This window comes from Microcebus murinus, chromosome 4 (assembly GCF_040939455.1).
Source record: "Microcebus murinus isolate Inina chromosome 4, M.murinus_Inina_mat1.0, whole genome shotgun sequence".
Classification (NCBI taxonomy): Eukaryota; Metazoa; Chordata; class Mammalia; order Primates; family Cheirogaleidae; genus Microcebus; species Microcebus murinus.
The window spans coordinates 87,999,150-88,018,894 of NC_134107.1; the positions used below are offsets into that span (position 1 = coordinate 87,999,150).

General features: G+C 36.1%; 1 protein-coding gene across 2 annotated transcripts in view; it reads left to right on the forward strand.

Moving 5' to 3' along the window:
* ATM (ATM serine/threonine kinase) overlaps window positions 1-19,745 on the forward strand; it is a 127,325-nt gene that overhangs the window by 40,353 nt on the left and 67,227 nt on the right. For both annotated transcript variants that reach the window (XM_020286674.2, XM_076002486.1), the window contains exons 19-29: window positions 1,400-1,482; window positions 1,853-2,008; window positions 2,767-2,842; window positions 2,969-3,099; window positions 5,719-5,839; window positions 8,025-8,198; window positions 9,253-9,422; window positions 11,386-11,632; window positions 14,809-14,924; window positions 15,900-16,026; window positions 16,682-16,881. In XM_020286674.2, the coding sequence (XP_020142263.2) occupies window positions 1,400-1,482; window positions 1,853-2,008; window positions 2,767-2,842; window positions 2,969-3,099; window positions 5,719-5,839; window positions 8,025-8,198; window positions 9,253-9,422; window positions 11,386-11,632; window positions 14,809-14,924; window positions 15,900-16,026; window positions 16,682-16,881 (1,601 nt within the window). The remainder of the gene's footprint in view (window positions 1-1,399; window positions 1,483-1,852; window positions 2,009-2,766; window positions 2,843-2,968; window positions 3,100-5,718; window positions 5,840-8,024; window positions 8,199-9,252; window positions 9,423-11,385; window positions 11,633-14,808; window positions 14,925-15,899; window positions 16,027-16,681; window positions 16,882-19,745) is intronic.

The following is a 19,745-nucleotide window of genomic DNA, read 5'->3' on the forward strand; positions in this document are numbered from 1 at the left end:
TTGTTTTTCCATTCCTGATATACTTCACTTAGGATAATGTTCTACATTTCCATCCAGGTTTCATCCAAGTTCCATCCAGTTCCATACAAGTTTCTGCAAATTCCATCATTTCATTCCTTTTTATGGCTGAGTAGTACTCTATGCTATACATACACACACACACACACACACACACACACACACACACACACACAGAGCACATTTTCTTTATCCACTCGTTGATTGATGAGCACTTAGGTTGATTCCATATCTTTGTTTTTTGTTTTTTTTTTTTAAGTTTTGAGACAGTCTTGCTCTGTTGCCAAGGCTGGGTGTAGTGGCATGATCATAGCTCACTGTAACCTCAATCTTCCCTCCTCAGACTCCCAAGTAGCTGGAACTATAGGCATGTGCCACCATGTTAGGCTAATTGTTTTGCTTTGTTTTGTTTTTTTTTTAATATTTAGAGGTGAGGCATCACTATGTTGTCCAAGCTGGTCTCAAACTTCTAGCTTCAAGTGACCCTCCTGCCTTGCCCTCCCAAAGCACTGAGATTATAAGCATGAGCCACTGTGCCTGGGCCCTCAAACAGCCCTTCCTATTCATAGTATCATAGGGAGCCTTATAAAGATGCCTTATGGGCCGGGCGCGGTGACTCATGCCTGTAATCCTAGCACTCTGGGAGGCCGAGGCAGGAGGATTGCTCAAGGTCAGGAGTTCGAAACCAGCCTGAGCAAGAGCAAGACCCTGTCTTTACTATAAATAGAAAGAAATTAATTGGCCAACTAATATATATAGAAAAAATTAGCTGGGCATGGTGGCACATCCCTGTAGTCCCAGCCACTCGGGAGGCTGAGGTAGGAGGATTGCTTGAGCCCAGGAGTTTGAGGTTGCTGTGAGCTAGGCTGACGCCATGGCACTCACTCTAGCCTGGGCAACAAAGCGAGACTCTGTCTCAAAAAAAAAAAAAAGATGCCTTTATGGAAAGATATGTGAGGGTATTTGACTTCTTCACTGCTAATGATTATCTTTGTTTTACAAATTTCATTAATTCAATAGTTTTTAACCATTGGACTCTTATATGCAAGCATTATTTGGGGAGTGCAGGGACATATTATGGTTTCAGAATCTTGCTCAAGCTCTTAACCACATCAGTGATAATAATGATTGAGTGTTACATCCCCATTTTACAGGCGAGGGTACAAAGGCCCCAGATGATATAAAGCAAGTTTTTTAACCACATAGGTTAAGGTTGTGGTCCTGGGATTTAAATTCAGCTCTGTTCAACTTCACAGCCTTATGTTGCTACATACTCTCTTAAAAATTTACAGTTGTGTATATGAATTTATAATTATATATGTATACTTTTAAAAGTAAATGATCTATGAAAACTGATTATTTTTTCCTTCTACCATCCTAGTATCTAGTGCTTTTAAAGGAGCTTCCTGGAGAAGAGTATCCCTTGCCAATGGAAGATGTTGTTGAACTTCTGAAACCACTGTCGTAAGAAATTAAAACCATATGTTCACTTTCAATTTATAAAATAGGCTGGGCACGGTGGCTCATGCCTGTAATCCTAGCACTCTGGGAAGCCAAGATGGGAGGATTGCTTGAGCTCAGGAGTTTGAGACCAGCCTTAGAGTGAGACCCCGTCTCTACTGAAAATAGAAAAATTAGCCGGGTGTTGTTACGCACACCTGTAGTCCCAGCTACTGGGGAGGCTGACGCAAGAGGATCGCTTGAGCCTAGGAATTTGATTGAGGTTGCAGTGACCTCTAGTGACGTCACTGCACTCTATCCAGAGCAACAGAGTGATTATAAAATAACTGATTTGCTCCATTAAGCTTATAAAGTTAAACTTCTTCCACCACAGCAATGTGTGCTCCTTGTATCGTCGTGACCAAGATGTTTGTAAAACAATTTTAAACCATGCCCTTCATATAGTGGCAAACCTAGGTCAAGGCAGTATGGATTCTGAAAACACAAGAGATGCTCAAGGACAGTTTCTTACAGTGATTGGAGCATTTTGGCAAGTACTATCTATTTTGGAGTTCTTATTTTTCTTTTGCTATCACTAGATGCAAATAAACTTTACACTTCTACATTAGTGATTTCTGATCCTCCTATGTAAGTGTATACATCTTTTAACAATAGCAGAATATACTTGTGTTTCCCTCAGTTGATTAAAGAACCACATTGCTTTTTGCTTATAGCATGGCTTTCTAAACTGTTTAGTATATTTCCCTGCAAATTTCGAATCACTTAATGGCTTTAGATGTATAATGAATAAAGAAAGTACAACAAGCCTAAATAAACTGAATTTTTCATGTTCCCATAGTAAACAAATTGACCTTCTCTGTATCTGGTTATTTCATGCATATTGTTACAGTCTACACTGGCACCATGATACTTGTCGAGGAGTACATATCTAAATCAATATAGAATGTGGTTTTGAAATCTTTGCTATGATAACCAAAACTTAAAAAAAACTTCCTTTTTAAAGATAATTTACTATAAAATGGTTAAGTGAAGTATTATAATCCCTCAAAAGAGGCATAATCATGTAAAAAACAAATAATGTACCTTGAACTCCTTTCAAACTAATTTCTTTTAGCTTGAATTTTTAGGAAGGTGAATATATTGGCATATTCCGTATAAAGAGAATTAAATTTACCACAGAAAGAAATTTTAGAAGCAACCTATAATAACCTTAATATCCAGTGATTTTTCTGACTGGGGCTTTTATTGGAATGATTATTTGACATTAATTAACTTACTTGATTTCAGGCATCTAACAAAGGAAAGGAAATGCACATTCTCTGTAAGAACGGCGCTAGTAAAATGCCTGAAGACTTTGCTTGAGGTGAGTTATTTCATATTCTTAAGGTCTTTATTGAAATTTTTTAGGCAGCCTTTGTTTGAACAAACATTAATAAGTGATTTTTCTCTTAATGTTTCATATTTAACCTTCATTGTTCTTTTCCCATAGGCTGATCCTTATTCAAAATGGGCTATTCTTAACGTAATGGGAAAAGACTTTCCCGTAAATGAAGTATTTCCACAATTTCTTGCTGATAATCATCACCAAGTTCGCATGTTGGCTGCAGAGTCGATCAATAGGTAATGGGTCAAGTATTCGTGAAGTGCTTGGAATGTTGTAGATAGCAAAGCAATGTCTAGCACAGTCACAGCTCACTAGTTGTGATATTAAAAATAGCTAACACTTACTGAACATGTATTGTGCATAGCACTTATGTTTTTCTTAATTTTGACACTTCTGTCACTTAGATACTGTTATTTTCTCCAATTTATAAATGAAAACTCTGTGGCTTAGAGAGAGAAAGTAACTTATGCTACATAACTAATAAGTGGTTGACTCAAATGAGATGTGTCTACTGGCACTGGAGGTTATATCTCATGTATGTAGGATTTTTGGATATTACTGTGATTTTATGAGTTTATAATGATAATTAAAACATTTTAATGCTAATTACAATTATATTTACTTGAGTGAATATACAGTGAGGTACTGGAATGAGTCTATCATAACAATATTTTATATTTGGGTACCTGAGTAAATAAATACTAATTTCTTAAGGACTGAATGTTTATCAGGTTATCAAATTAATTTTAAAAGTCTAAATTGCAACCTCTAAATTCCCCTACTTCACAGTATCTATAAATAAAACACTTCCTTATTTTATTTTTCTCTAGCATTTATTTCAACTTGAAGTAGTATATTTTAACACATTTACTTCTCCCTATTTCACTAGTATATAAGCTCTTAAAGGGCATTGGTTTTTGTCTGTTCATTGCTGTATCTTTAGCACCTACAATAATACTTGCCATGTAGTAGATGTTCAATAACTATTTGTAAAATAAATGAATGTATGTGAAAAAAGAAATTACATGGCACTTTAGAAACATCAAAGGTAAAAATCATTTGAGTAACTTTACATTTCAAATGTAATTGACCAATAATAGATCACAATATTATTCCAGCAGTCACACAAAGCATTAGAACTAATATATTCAAAATTTGAATATGCTGTCAGTAATGTTTCCATAAACTAGGAGCATTGTCTACTCCTTCAGGTTTTGGAACTCATTTCAGTAAGACCAGAATGCATTGTAAGGATTGGTAGTGCATATGTATAGTAGTTCAAGTCCTTATTAAATGTCATAGATAAAAGATACCACTCATGGTGGAAGGTGAAGGGAGTCAGCATTTGCAGAGATCATGTGGCAAGAGAGAAAGAGGGGAGGAAGGTGCCAGGTTCTTTTTTAACAATCAGCACTCCCAGGATCTAATAGAACGAGAACTCACTCCTCCTTCCCTTTCCGCTCCATTAGATTAGGGCATTAATCTAATCATGAGGGATCCACCCCCATGACCCAAACACTTTCCATTAGGCCCCACCTCCAACATTGGGGATCAAATTTCAACATGAGATTTGAAGAGATCAAATGTCCACATTATAGGGATATCTAATTTTGGGCTATTAAGAGAGATTAGAGAAACTGGAGGAATCAGAGGAACCCCCCAAATTATGAAAGCTTTGGTTATTAAAAAAGCATAAAGGACAAAATTTATTCAAGAGTAATCATCAGGCTGGGCATGGTGGCTCATGCCTATAATCCCAACATTTTGGGAGGCCAAGGCGTGAGGATTGCTTGCAGCCAGGAGTTCAAGACCAGCCTGGGCAACATAGTAAGACCCAATTCCTCCCCAAATTAAAAAAAATTAGCTGAGCATGGTGGCACATGCCTTTAGTCCCAGCTACTTAGGAGGCTGAAGTGGGAGGATCACCTCAGGAGTTTAAGGCTGCAGTGAGCTATGGTTGTGCCACAGGACTCCAGCCAGTGGAGTGAGACCCTGTCTCAAGGGGGAAAAAAAAGGAATCTTTAACTATATGGATATTATGCAAAAGGCACTGATCAACTTTTCTTCATTACCTGAAACAAAGTTTAAATGGAACATCAAGGCATTAAGCTGCCTACTTTCAGGGTGATTAAATATTAGAACAGGTTGGCCGGGCGCGGTGGCTCACGCCTGTAATCCTAGCTCTCTGGGAGGCTGAGGCGGGCGGATTGTTTGAGTTCAGGAGTTCGAAACCAACCTGAGCAAGAGCAAGACCCCGTCTCTACTATAAATAGAAAGAAATTAATTGGCCAACTAATATATATAGGAAAAATTAGCCGGGCATGGTGGCACATGCCTGTAGTCCCAGCTACTCGGGAGGCTAAGGCAGCAGGATCGCTTGAGCCCAGGAGTTTGAGGTTGCTGTGAGCTAGGCTGATGCCATGGCACTCACTCTAGCCTGGGCAACAAAGTGAGACTCTGTCTCAAAAAAAAAAAAAAAAAAAAAATATATATATATATATATATTAGAACAGGTTGACATAGGAGTTTGTGGAGTCTTCTTGGTGTTTGGCTGGAGAACAACTTATCTTCTCTGGCTAGTTTGAGTTCAGTGCTGTTCAAATTTGGACAATAGTTAAACCCCATCTTTTGACACCCTATTCAATTCTAGGAGAAAAGGCTTCTGTGTTAAAGACCCTAATGCTAAGCAGTTGGTCTGAACCTCCTTAAATAGACTAGATTTTATTAATCTTTAAAAGAGAGCTAGTATATTAGTTTATCTCATGGAGCAATTTATTTTTGTTATCAAATACACTTTGGAAAGTAGGGTTTGAAATTTAAAAATTGTTTTACTTTTTGCTTTTTTTTTTTTAAAGATTATTCCAGGATATGAAACTAGGCGATTCTTCAAGGTTATCGAAAGCACTTCCTTTGGAGCTTCAGCAAACAGCTTTTAAAAATGCATACTTGAAAGCTCAGGAAGGAATGAGAGAAGTGGTAATTGAGTAATATATATTTACTGTTATCATTTGCTTGCTATTAATATGCTATATATTATTTTACCAAATTTGGCATAAGACAGTTTGAATCCAATAGTTTATAATATAAAGCTAGTAGTCTAAGACAACTCTATGAATTGAATGAAATTGCATGATTTATATATCAGAATAGGTCAAATCATCATAATTTCTTTTGGTTCAACTTAATATATAGCATTTTTGTGGGGAAAATTAAATTCTAACTTAGTTTTTGTGGGTGTTTAAATCGCTTTCTTTTTTATTGTAAAAATTCTTTTGTGTGAGATCTGATTAAAAGCTAAGTAAGGGAACAAGTGACAATAGGAAGAAATGGATTTGAAAAAGATTCTAATACAAGGTCAAGTTATCATGATTTTTTTTAGTAAAAGTTATGATTTTCATATTTCTTTGTAGAATATTTTTTCTTAAAATGGTAAAACTTATCTTAGTGTTCAAGTTCATTCATTTATTTATTCCCTAATTTGTTTCTAAAAAGGATTTGAGGTGGTTAATAAGATGACTATCAAATCTGTGATAGCAGGAAACTGAAAAGGACAGTTGGGCGAAAGAATGTGAATTTAGAAAAGGATTTCAATAAATTGGAAGGATGAGTGTAAATATAAAATTTAATAGAGTTAATATATATTACACCTTTGAAATCAGCCCATCATCTGTCAAAAGGGAAAATACTGACTCGACAGCAATTCATCTAGAAAAAGACCTGAGAGGTTTTACATCTTGAGACCACACAATATGAATCAGCATTGTGAAACAGTTATCAAAAAAGCAAATTCTATCTTACACTTCATTATAGAAACATATTGTCATGAACAAAATTGATAAAATAACACGGATCTTCTGTACTTTTGAAAAGACAGCTAGAATGTTTGGTTGGTTCTGAGTAAAAGATTTTTAACCAGGATGTTAGAGAGTATATAGGTCTATGTCTTATAAGGAATAGATGAAGGAATTGACTTAGTGGAAAGCTTATAACTATTTTCAGATACACCAATGATTGTCATTTACTAAAGGAAGTAGGTCCTTACTTTTTCTTATACCAAAAGACAGAACTGGCCGGGCGCGGTGGCTCACGCCTGTAATCCTAGCTCTCTGGGAGGCCGAGGCGGGCGGATTGCTCAAGGTCAGGAGTTCGAAACCAGCCTGAGCAAGAGCGAGACCCCCGTCTCTACTATAAATAGAAAGAAATTAATTGGCCAACTAATATATACAAAAAAAAAATTAGCCGGGCATGGTGGCAAATACCTGTAGTCCCAGCTACTTGGGAGGCTGAGGCAGGAGGATTGCTTGAGCCCAGGAGTTTGAGGTTGCTGTGAGCTAGGCTGATGCCACGGCACTCACTCTAGCCTGGGCAACAAAGCGAGACTCTGTCTCAAAAAAAAAAAAAAAAAGACAGAACTAAGATCAATGATTGGCTGGTTTTGTAAATGTGAAGAGAAACTTCTATCAAATATAGCTAGTCAAAAGATATAGATATCTGTTGGGATGTTATAATTGATATATAAACTAGATACATATATATCATTCTATCTAGTCATATGATTTTATTGTTCCAGTTGATAATATATATAACATTTTTTAAAGTATAAGATCTGTATATTTAAGAGGAGCTTTTAATCTCTTCCACTCTCTTTTTGCGATTTCTTTCTTTTCTCTATAAGGTACTTTGTACCTCACTGCAATGTTTTACGTTTGGCAATTGTTTTTCTGTAAGATCTTATGAAGAGCATTTTTTTTTTTTTTTTTTGCTGGGACTACAGGCATACACCACCATGCCCGGCTAATTTTTTCTATATATTTTTAGTTGTCCAGCTAATTTCTTTCTTTTCTTTTTAGTAGAGACGGGGTCTTGCTGTTGCTCAGGCTGGTTTCAAACTCCTGACCTTGAGCGATCCACCCGCCTCGGCCTCCCAGAATGCTAGGATTATAGGCGTGAGCCACCACGACCAGCCTGAAGAGCATTTTTTCCAACTCAAAAAACTTATATTTTCTCAAAATTGCTACTCTTAGCTCCATCACTGTAGGATTTAGAACCGTTTACAGGCTGCTTAGATGTTGTCATGAAGTTTACTGATTTTAACCTGATTGGTTCATTTGTAATGTTTAAGTATTTTCATTACATTATTATTTTAAATATTCCTTTTAAGTCCCACAGTGCTGAGAACCCTGAACTTTTGGATGAGATTTATAATAGAAAATCTGTTTTACTGATGTTGATAGCTGTGATTTTACACTGTAGCCCTATCTGCGAAAAACCAGCTTTGTTTGCCCTATGCAAATCTGTGAAGGAGAATGGATTAGACCCTAACCTTGTGAAAAAGGTATATGTGGATGAATAGTTTTTATTATAATCTTCCTTGTGTACCTTTTAAACAATTAAAAAGGTTAAAGCTAGATTTTTTAAAGTGGTACTTATTTAAGATTTGGAAATAATTTTATTTTTTATATTGGGAATATCGGAAAGCAATTGTAATAATTCTTTAAATGGTGTATTTATTTGTAAGCAGTGTCATTTTTTACATTCAGTTTAAGAGCGTTTCACAAGACATTGATTGAACTAAAAATGGTGAATGAGATCTATACCACCCAGACCAGGCCCTTTGGAATAGTGTTGAGGGAAACACATGGAGACAAGAATAGTACAGATGTTTTACCTAGTAGATTCTGGGGCAGCACATTGACATCTAGCAGGGCCAGAAGTCACATTTTAGGGCTGTGAGGCTTTTAAGTTATGTGATTAGTGGGGAGGAACTGGGTCCAGCACAGTATTGTAGAATCTTGGCCCCCTCCCTGTTCTGTTGCCTCAGCATTCATGGTTTGGGAAGTTCCAGGCCTTTCCATTGCAGATTTTTATGTGATGAATCAGTGGTAGATCAATGGGCTGATGTCCATTAACATCCTACCAGAATGGTTCCTATGGAGCTTTATAGTATGCCAACCTATAGGTAATCAATCTTAGTCAAATAACCTTTTACCTATCAGTATTAAAATAAGAGTTGTCTGGTGTTTTTTAGAAGTATACAATTATGCTACCTAATTGGATTTTTCTTATTTGGATGTAAGGCTGAAAAGAATAATTTTACATTAGATTTTCCTTTAAATATAATCAAATGTTGGATACTCTTAACATTTTTTATGTTTTTATTCATTTAACATTTATTAAGGGTTTGCTATGTGCCACATACTATGCCAATAATATTAAATATATTTTCTCATTTATTATCCCCATCTCATAGATGAGGAAATCAGGGTATAGAAAAGTTAATGAATGCTTTAAGGCCATACTGTAAATTAAGGTTTTAAATTACTTTTTTAAGAAAATTTTAAATTTCTTTTGTTTTTCTTAACACATTGACTTCTCTTTGGTTTGTGCAGGTTTTAGAGAAAATTTCTGAAACTTTTGGATATAGACATTTAGAAGACTTCATGGCTTCTCATTTAGATTATCTGGTTTTGGAATGGCTAAATCTTCAAGATACCAAATATAGCTTATCTTCTTTTCCTTTTATTTTATTAAACTGCACAAATGTTGGTGATTTTTATAGGTAGGTTTATACATGACATGTGAAATATGTTTAATTTAAAATTAGATAATGTTTGGCAGTTCACACCACATACATGCAGATATGTGGGAGGCTACATATATAATATGAGAAGCTGGACAGCTTTTTTTTTTTTTTTTTTTTTTGAGTCAGGGTCTCACTCTCTTGCCTGGGCTAGAGTGCCATAGTGTCAGCCTAGCTTACACCTCAAATTCCTGGGCTCAAGCGATCCTACTGCCTTAGCCTCCCAAGTAGCTGGGACTACAGGCACACCCCACCATGCCCGGCTAATTTTTTCTATATATTTTTAGTCGGCCAATTAATTTCTTTCTATTTTTAGTAGAGGCAGGGTCTTGCTTTTGCTCAGGCTGGTTTTGAACTCCTGACCTTGAGTGATCCTTTTGCCTCGGCCTCCCAGAGTGCTAGGATTGCAGGTGTGAGCCACCGCACCTGGCCTGGACAGCTTGTTTTCATGAGAATGCATTGAAGTGAGTCACTATACTCAGGGTCTGGTCCTAGCTGTTCCAATAACCAGCAATGTTGCTTTGGGCAAGCCACAGAAATACTCTGTGTGCCTTGGGGTTTTTTTTTGAGACAGAGTCTCACTTTTTTGCCCAGGCTAGATTAGTGCCGTGGCGTCAGCCTAGCTCACAGCAACCTCAAACTCCTGAGCTCAGGCAATCCTGCTGCCTCAGCCTCCCGAGTAGCTAGGACTATAGGCATGTGCCACTAGGCCTGGCTAATTTTTTTCTGTATGTATTAGTTGGCCAATTAATTTGTTTCTATTTATAGTAGAGATGGGGCTTCGCTCTTGCTCAGGCTGGTTTCGAACTCCTGACCTCGAGCAATCCGCCTGCCTCGGCCTCCCAGAGTGCTTGCCTTGGTTTTTTTAATCTGTAAAGTATGAGAGTTAAGATTTTTAAGATCCTTTTCAGCTTTAATATTTGATAATCTTTTGGGGGTAAAATCAAAGATACATTACTAGTGACTGGTTATTTCTGCCTTTTCTGTTGCTTGACTATAAGCTATTTGGTCATTATTTGTTAGATTTAGAAATTTAATGTAAAAGTTTATTTTGCTGCCTCTAACTCTAGAGAAGAAAATTTTGAAAATGGAGGGGTTTGAAACAACTAAAGAGTAATGTCTAGGTATCAGGATGATTGGAAGGTATCTCATATTTATTGAACATGCTCTGCGCTAGGGACTGCTAGGCATTTAATAGGTTACATCACAGATGAGTTTCAGGTGTTCATAATAGAGCTTTTTCATTCTAAGAGTTATAGGTACATAGTTGCATTTAAGAAGGGTATTCCTACAAAAGTAAATTTAATGGTCCTTATACTTTATTCACTTTGGCAAGAAACAATACTATCATCCCTCCATATATGCACAGGATTAGTTTTAGGATCTGACATCCCACTCCTGTTTACCAAAACTCCTATTTACCAAAATGGGTGTATACTCAAGTCCCCAAGTTGGCCCTGCAAGAACCCACATATAGGAAAAGTCAGCCTTCTGTATACTTGGTTTCACATCCCATAAATACTGTTTTTCAGTCTGTGTTTGGTTGAAAAATATCCATGTATGAGTGGATTCGCTTAAGTTGTTCATGGGTTAACTTTATTAAGTTTGTTTTTTGAATTATAAAATTGCTTGCACATTTCATTTTATAATAATTTTGTATAAACTGATTATGCAGAAGAAATAAATATAAATTCAAGTCCCTATTGATCACATGATTAGGGTGGCTGATTCTAAGCTCTATTTTTTTTTTAGTGTGACTGTTTAGAATTTACTAACTTTATTTCTCATTTATAAAATTAGAGTACGAATGCTTAATGATCTACATAAAATGATGCTATAATGCTGACTATATTAAACCATTCTACTTTTTAAAGAATTATATTATAAAATTTTATTTTGAAAAGTTATATATACCTTTTATTTTAAATATTTATATTTTTAGATCTTATTATAAAGTTTTGATTCCACATCTGGTGATTAGAAGTCAATTTGATGAGGTGAAGTCTATTGCAGATGAGATTCAAGAGGATTGGAAAAGTCTTCTAACAGACTGCTTTCCAAAGATTCTCGTAAATATTCTTCCTTATTTTGCCTATGAGTGTACAGAAGACAGTGGAATGGCACAGCAAAGAGAGACTGCTTCTAAGGTCTATGATATGCTCAAAAGTGAAAACTTACTGGGAAAACAGGTATGGCTTCTACTTTTACCTACTTTTTAATCCCCTATTTGATCTGAGATGTAAACTTTAAATTTTAAGGCTATTTATTCTTATTTATATAATTTAGCTTGTGGAAATCACTATCTAGCATAGCCAACCTGTCAATTTTTATGATTATATGATTTTGTCTCTGTTTGATTGGTATTGAAGTGGAAATGTTTTTAATCAGAAGTAACAAAAGAAAATACTTTTGAATAATTTTATTGCTTCTGTCTTTTTAAAATTTATTTTAATTGCCAGTAATACATGAATGCAAGTTGATTGTGTGTGTGAGTTTTGTTTTTTTTTTGAAACAGAGTCTTACTTTGTCACCTGGGCTAGAGTACCTGTGGCATGAGCCCAACTTACAGCTACCTCAAATTCCTTAAGCAGTTCTCTCGCATCAGCATCCCAGGTAGCTGGAATTACAGGTGCATGCTACCACGTGGTACCTGGCTAATTTTTCTATTTTTAGTAGAGACAGAGTCTCATTCTTGCTCAGGCTGGTCTTGACCTCAAGTGATCCTCCTGCCTTGGCTTCCCAGAGTGTCAGGATGTTAAATTCAAATAACACTGAACAGTGTATAGGAAATCTTCTTCACTCCCTCTTCATTCTCACCATGTTTTCCACTTTTCAAGGAAAAGTGCCATTCCAAGTTCCCATACCCTGCTCTTTTTTTTTTTTTTCATGACACTTATTATCTTCTAACATATGATATGATTAACTTTTGAATTATGTTAATTTTTTATTATCTATCTTCTCCACTATAATGTAAGTGCTTTGAAGGTAGGATTTTTGTCTTTTTTTGAGGATGTATATCCAACCACTTGGTATATTTTGAGTACTAATTAAGTAATTATTAAAAGAAGGAGTCAAGTACAGATTTAACAAGTTTTGTTTGCTTTATAATTTATATACATCCAAACTTATTTGCAGCAACTTACATTGAAACACATACAAACTTTTTTTAAGGTAAAAAAGACTTGTTCACTCCAAATTTAACTGTGTATTGTGGATGTAAGGGCTGATTAACCAAACTAGGTTAATGTTAGAATTACGATTGGATAAACGTAAAGACATTATTTTTAGTTTTCTAGTTATCTATATTGAACCAAGAAGTGGAACGTCAAGTCCCTCAGTGGCTTAGGTAGAACCAGTCAGATCTGTTTGTAAGCCTGTAGCCTGGAGGCTAATAATTTCTTATCCCCTTGATTAAAGACATAAGTTAAGTTTTTTGCTAGTTTCAGTTTCATTTAGCATTAAGTTTTAGTTACAACTTAATTTTTTTATTTCTCTAATATATACTTTCTCTGAATCAATCTTCTAGATTCTTTTTTTCTCTGTATAAGTGTTAGTACTATTGCCATTATTTGAGTCTTCTAAAACTATCAATTGCTGAATGCCTAAAATATTTACACTTTATAAGTTTGGTTAGCTATACCTAGACATTTGAACAATTTATGTATACCTTAACTAGAGGTTACAAATCTGAGTTATTATAGAATCATATGAAACTAGTGAAGTCAGTTATCATATTATACACAAGGGAACTCATTAATTTTTCCTGTGCCATTAATGAAATTTGGCCAGTTTTTCCTCACGTATTCCGGATAGACTTTGGAATGAGGCTGAATTTTAAAAGGGCTGAAACCAGATAGCAGAGTGGCACAACAGAAGCATGCTGTGCCCACGAAATGGCTGACACCTTGGAGATGATGACACGGACAACTGATGAATAAGCCTGAGAGAAAGGCTAGGATCTTTACATTAGGTTTCTTTCTTGTCACCTGCTAAAATATTTTTTGTTAATATTTTTTGTTATTGTTATCAACTTCTTTATGCATCAAGTAAATTAGCCATTTGTCTTTTAGTTTAGAACACTGTGATTCCTTATTTGGAGAGTTAATAAATCCACCTTTAAGACTTCACAGTTCTCATTCATTTGACTGAGTTATAACACAGAAGACTCATTGTTTATATTTAGAGAATTTATTCCCTTTGTGAAGCTACCTGTTTGTAGTGGGAAACAGATTGATGAAAAGTCTGCTTCTGTGGGGGAGGACTTTAGTCTATTGTTGATGAAATGAGATGTGGGTAGCGGCTAACCTCAGAATTTGGGATGTCACTTGAGTAGAAGTCTGGGAAGAAGTCATTCAGGAAACAATAATGGGATTATTGCCAGTCACTGGGGATTCTTACTAGTAAAGTTCTACTATGTGAGACATAGTTCCCAAGTAAGTCAAGAGTAAAATGCAGACTGGACAGACACTCTTTGAGAGGCCGAGGCAGGAGGATTGCTTGAACTCAGGAGTTTGAGACCAGCCTGATCAAGAGCGAGACCCTCTCTCTACTAAAATTTAAAAAAATTAGCCAGGCATGGTGGCGCATGCCTGTAGTCCTAGCTACTTGGGAGGCTGAGGCAGGAGGATCACTTGAGCCCAGGAGTTTGAGGTTGCTGTAAGCTAGGCTGAGCCACAGCACTCTAGCCTGGGCAAGAGAGTGAGACAAAAAAGAGTAAAATGCAGATTGAGAGGCAGTATAGATCAGTGAGGAATTTGGTTAGCAGGAGAATTACTAGACTTGAAGTCTTAGTTAAAATGATTTTTTAAAATTAAAGAGTTTCAGCCAGGCGTAGTGGCTCACGCCTGTAATCCTAGCACACTGGGAGGCCAAGGTGGGCAGATCACTCAAGGTCAGGAGTTCAAAACCAGCCTGAGCAAGAGCGAGACCCCATCTCTACTAAAAAAAATAGAAAGAAATTCATTGGCCAACTGAAAATATACAGGAAAAATTAGCTGGGCATGGTGGCACGTGCCTGTAGTCCCAGCTACTCTGGAGGCTGAGGCAAGAGGATCGCTTGAGCCCGGGAGTTTGAGGTTGCTGTGAGCTAGGCTGATGCCATGGCACTCTAGCCTGGGCAACTGAGTGAGACTTAAAGACTTTCATTAAGGGGGCCTTATTTCATATGATTTTCTTACATTTCCTCTCAGTCTAGGTCAGCATAGAAGAAAAAGGTAGAATTATATATCTTGGAGATTTTAGACTTTGGGTTATCCATTTTCTTTTATAGACACTGAATAATTTTGGAAATAGTCAATAACATAAGCCCTTTGAAAGGTCACAGATATAAAACTATTAAATATATTTTAATTTTATATCCTTGCAGATTGATCATTTATTCATTAGTAATTTACCGGAGATTGTGGTGGAGTTATTGATGACATTACATGAACCAGCAAATTCTGGTGCCAGCCAAAGCACTGACTTCTGTGATTTTTCAGGGTATGCACATTTTAAACTTAGAGAATTTGCTGCAACTTCACAAGTTCCTAAGGAAGTTTATTGGTTGACACCTTCAAATGTCTGTTTCAGTTTTTAGACATGTACTCTTTTTTAAAAGTTTATTTCTTTAAAAATAGCCACATTTGAATTGAGTTAATTACCTATCTTCTTTTACTATGGCCTGCCCGCATCAATTACTCTTTCTAGTTGACCACTTTGTTGGCAAAACCAAAACCCTTTTTCTTCTCAATCTTTCTATAATATTTGAGCATTGTGTCCATCTGTTGTCTCTTGAAATTTTTTTCTCATTGCATATTATTCCTGGTTCTCTTCTCCTTATTATCTATGATTTGCCTTTCAAGATCACATTTTCTTTATCATGCTCCTTAGCTGTATAATTTAATTTGATGTCAAAACCCCTTGGTTGTATATGAATGTTAGAGTATTTTATTTTCCCGGCTTGACTATAAGCTACTTGAAAATACCCTTTCCATTTTTTACTATGCCCTACAGTGCTAGACATATAAAATAGTGATAATATCTAACAGAGTACTTTCACATATATAATTTCATTCTATCTAAATAATGTTGATTGCTATGTCTAAAATATTGATTAAAGTACTAGCATAGAGTTTTAATTCACACCTGAAGTGACATAATACTAAGGCTCATTTGTGGAGCTGCCAATAACTTTATAAAAGATTAATTAAGCAAATCATTTTAAGCAAATCATTTAAGAGTATTCAAATCATAGAGAGTGAAAGGTGTTTAGATATCCTGGCTGATATGGACTGTGATATGTCATTTGTGATTTTAAAAGTATAGTTTTTCAGTAGAAAAATAGTTTAAAATTTAGGCATTATTTTCATCTAAATTTTCACTTTGGAAGTTCACTGGCCTATCAACAAAACCTATTTTTTATTGATAATTTTGTTCTGAAAATGATGACTGCATTTTTTTATATCACTCTTCTAGGGATTTGGATCCTGCTCCTAATCCACCTCATTTTCCATCACATGTGATTAAAGCAACATTTGCCTATATCAGCAATTGTCATAAAACCAAGCTTAAAAGCATTCTAGAAATTCTTTCGAAAAGCCCTGTAAGTATACATGACTAGTATAACAGTGGAAGAGGGACTTCCTTCCTTTTCAGCTAGAAAATCTGTTTACATCTTAAAAAGGGAAAGTAAACAAATGAAATATAGAAAATTACTCATTTACAAATTTGTGCCTTGGTATATTACTTGTCAGCATTAATTGAAATATGTTACATATGAGGCCAGAATTTTGTGACACTTTAGTCATATATTAGCTCAGGGAATATATTTACTTTTTCATAAGAACACAGTATTGATTGTAGTTTACTATTGGAAAACTAAATTGGCAATAGCCTTTTTAAGTTCAAGATAGTAATTTTTAAAAAAATTTTATTACTTTTGGTTTTGAAATAATTATAGATTCACAGGAAGTTATAAAAGAAAAAAAAAAGCAAAGAGGCATGGAGGGTCTGTGTACCTTTCACTGGGTTTCACCCGTGGTAATGTATAACCAGAGTATAATATCAAAACTAGGAAATTATACATTGGTACAATCTAGAGAGCTAAGATAGTAGTTTTCTTAATGTACCATTTTGCAATTGATATCAAACACAAATCTTAATTCTGGTATTTAGTTATTTTAAATATAAAATGTATTTATTATAGCTGAGTATATATAATTAGACAAGTTTTTACTAAATGTATGTTTATTTTCTAGGATTCCTATCAGAAAATTCTTCTAGCCATATGTGAGCAAGCAGCTGAGACAAATAATGTTTATAAAAAACACAGAATTCTTAAAATATATCACCTATTTGTTAGTTTATTACTGAAAGATTTAAAAAGTGGTTTAGGAGGAGCTTGGGCCTTTGTTCTTCGAGATGTTATTTATACTTTGATTCACTATATCAACAAAAGGTAAATAATATGTTGGATCAATATATAAGCAGTCTTTCTAACCTTTCTTTTAAGTTGAAAATTTATATTCTTCTAAGAGGTAAACTCCAGAGTATTGCTTTCTGAAGTTTGCTTTTTAATATGTCTATTATATCTACCTGTTAGTTTTTTAAAATTGCACTGCTACTTCTCCAACTCTAGAAACCTTAAATAGAGCTGGGCGTGGTGCCTCATGCTTTTAATATAGCAACTGGGAGGCTGAGGTGGGAGGATCGCTTGGAGCCAGGAGTTTGAGACCAGCCTGGTCAGTATCTTAAGGACTAAGACAATCTTCAGTACTTAAGTACTATGAATCTTCAACATGTAATACAAATGTTCTAGCTATTGATAGCCTCAAATAAATATGCTACTATATATAGAATAGGGGTTGTTCTCTGGTGTTTTCCATTGATTTTGATGAAATTTCTATTGTTTGTTAGGGCTTTTAATCATTTTCACCTTTAAATGTCCAATTTAGTGACATTAATTACCATCACTCCATCTATTTCCAAGACTTTTCCATTACCTCTCTACTCATTAAGCAATAACTCCACATTCCTCCTTTGTTGCAGCCCCTGAGAGACTCTAATCTGCTTTCTATTTCAATGAATTTGCCTATGCTAGATATTTCATATAAGTGGAAATCATACAATATTTGTACTTTTCTGGCAAGCTCATTTCACTTAGCATAATGTCTTCAAGGTTTGTCTGTGTTGTAGCATATGTCAGAACTTCATTTTTAAAATAGATGAATAGTATTCCATTGTATGTACTTATCCAGTTGTCAGTTAATGAACACTTGGGTTGTTTCTACGTTTTGGCTATCATGAATAATGCCACAGTGTCTATTGGCATACAACTATCTGTTTAAGTCCCTATTTTCAGTTCCTTTGGGTATATACCTAGGAGGGGTCTTGATAGGTCATATGGTAAATTTATATTTAACTTTTTGAGAAACCGTCAAACTATTTTCTACAGCAGTTACACTTTTTTACATTTTACCTGCAGTGCATGAGGGTTCCAGCTTCTTCAACTACACCTCTTGTTTTCTGTTTAGATTATTCTAGCCATCCTGGTAGATGTGAGGTGATATCTCATTGTGGTTTTGATTTTGCATTTCTCTAATGACTAATGATATTTAACTTTTTTTTTTTTTTTTTTTTTTGAGACAGAGTCTAACTCTGTTGCCCCGGCTAGAGTGTCATGGCGTCAGCCTAGCTCACAGCAACCTCAAACTCCTGGGCTTAAGCAATCCTCCTGCCTCAGCCTCCGGAGTAGCTGGGACTATAGGCACGTGCCACCAAGGCCCGCTAATTTTTTCTATTTTTTTAGTTGTTTTGCTGATTTCTTTCTATTATGGTAGAGATGGAGTCTCGCTCTTGTTCAGGCTGGTCTTGAACCCCTGAGGTCAAGCAATCCTGCCTTGGCCTCCCAGAGTGCTAGGATTACAGGCGTGAGCCACTGCATCCGGCCAACAATTTTTTTTTTTTTAAGAAACAAGTTCTTGCTGTTAACCCTGACTGGAATACAGTGGAATGATCATAGTTCACTGGGCTCAAATAATCTTCCTGCTTCAGCCTTCTAAGTAGCTGGAATACAGACACATGCCACCACATTGGTTAATTTTTTAATTTTTTGTACAGACATGGTCTTGCTATGTTGCCTATGCTGGTCTCAAACTGCTGGCCTCAAGTGATTCTCCTGCATCAGCCTTCCAGAGTGCTGAGATTACAAGTATGAGCCACTGCACTGAACATTTTTTAATGTGCTTATTGACCATTTCTCTAGCTTCTTTGGAGAAATGTCTATTCAGGTTTTTTGCCCATTTTTAAAATTTGGTTGTTTTTTTTGTTGTTGAGCTCTAGGAGTTCTTTTTTTTTTTTTTTTTTGAGACAGAGTCTCACTTTTGTTGCCCTGGCTAGAGTGAGTGCCGTGGCGTCAGCCTAGCTCACAGCAACCTCAAACTCCTGGGCTCAAGCGATCCTCCTGCCTCAGCCTCCCGAGTAGCTGGGACTACAGGCATGCACCACCATGCCCGGCTAATTTTTTCTATATATATTAGTTGGCCAATTAATTTGTTTCTATTTATAGTAGAGACGGGGTCTCGCTCTTGCTCAGGCTGGTTTTGAACTCCTGACCTTGAGCAATCCACCTGCCTCGGCCTCCCAGAGTGCTAGGATTACAGGCGTGAGCCACCACGCCCCGCCCTGACCTGTTTTTGTTGAAGGCTGTAGTACTCCATTTGTTTCATGAATTTGACCAACTATTTTTTCAGAGTGTGTTTTTCTTCCCAGGTGTGGTCACTGAAGACACTATTTCCTTGTATTTAGGTAGTGTTTGACAGAGATTTCCTTGGGTGCCAAAAGTTTTGGGCTGAGGGGGCATGAGAGAGAGAGAATAAAACAATTACTAGTTTTGCAGATTGGCTCTGTGCTGGAACTGTCCTTCAACAGTTAGCCACGTTTCCACTGAGTCTTGGTATCAGCCTCAAGTAAAAACTTAGGGTCTTCACTGGTCTTTTCTAAGCAAAAATCTGACCTTGCGGGTGTGTGTGGCTTTTTAAATTCCTCCTAATGTGTGGACGTTTTTGAATGCTCTAATTTCCCCAAGAAATTCTCTCCCCAGTCTTTCTTCCTAGGCTTTAGGTACTCTTTATGTCTTAACAGTAATCTTTTGCCCTACACACCTGCAGCACGTTGGCCAGCCTTTTCATTTTAGGTGAGATTTGTTAAGCAAAACAGAGCCAAGCACCTTGCCTCAGTCCTTGGCTCCCAGACAGGTTAAAATAGACATACACAAAAGTTTTTAAATAAGATCTTTGCTCCTTCAAGAACCTCCGTGAATCT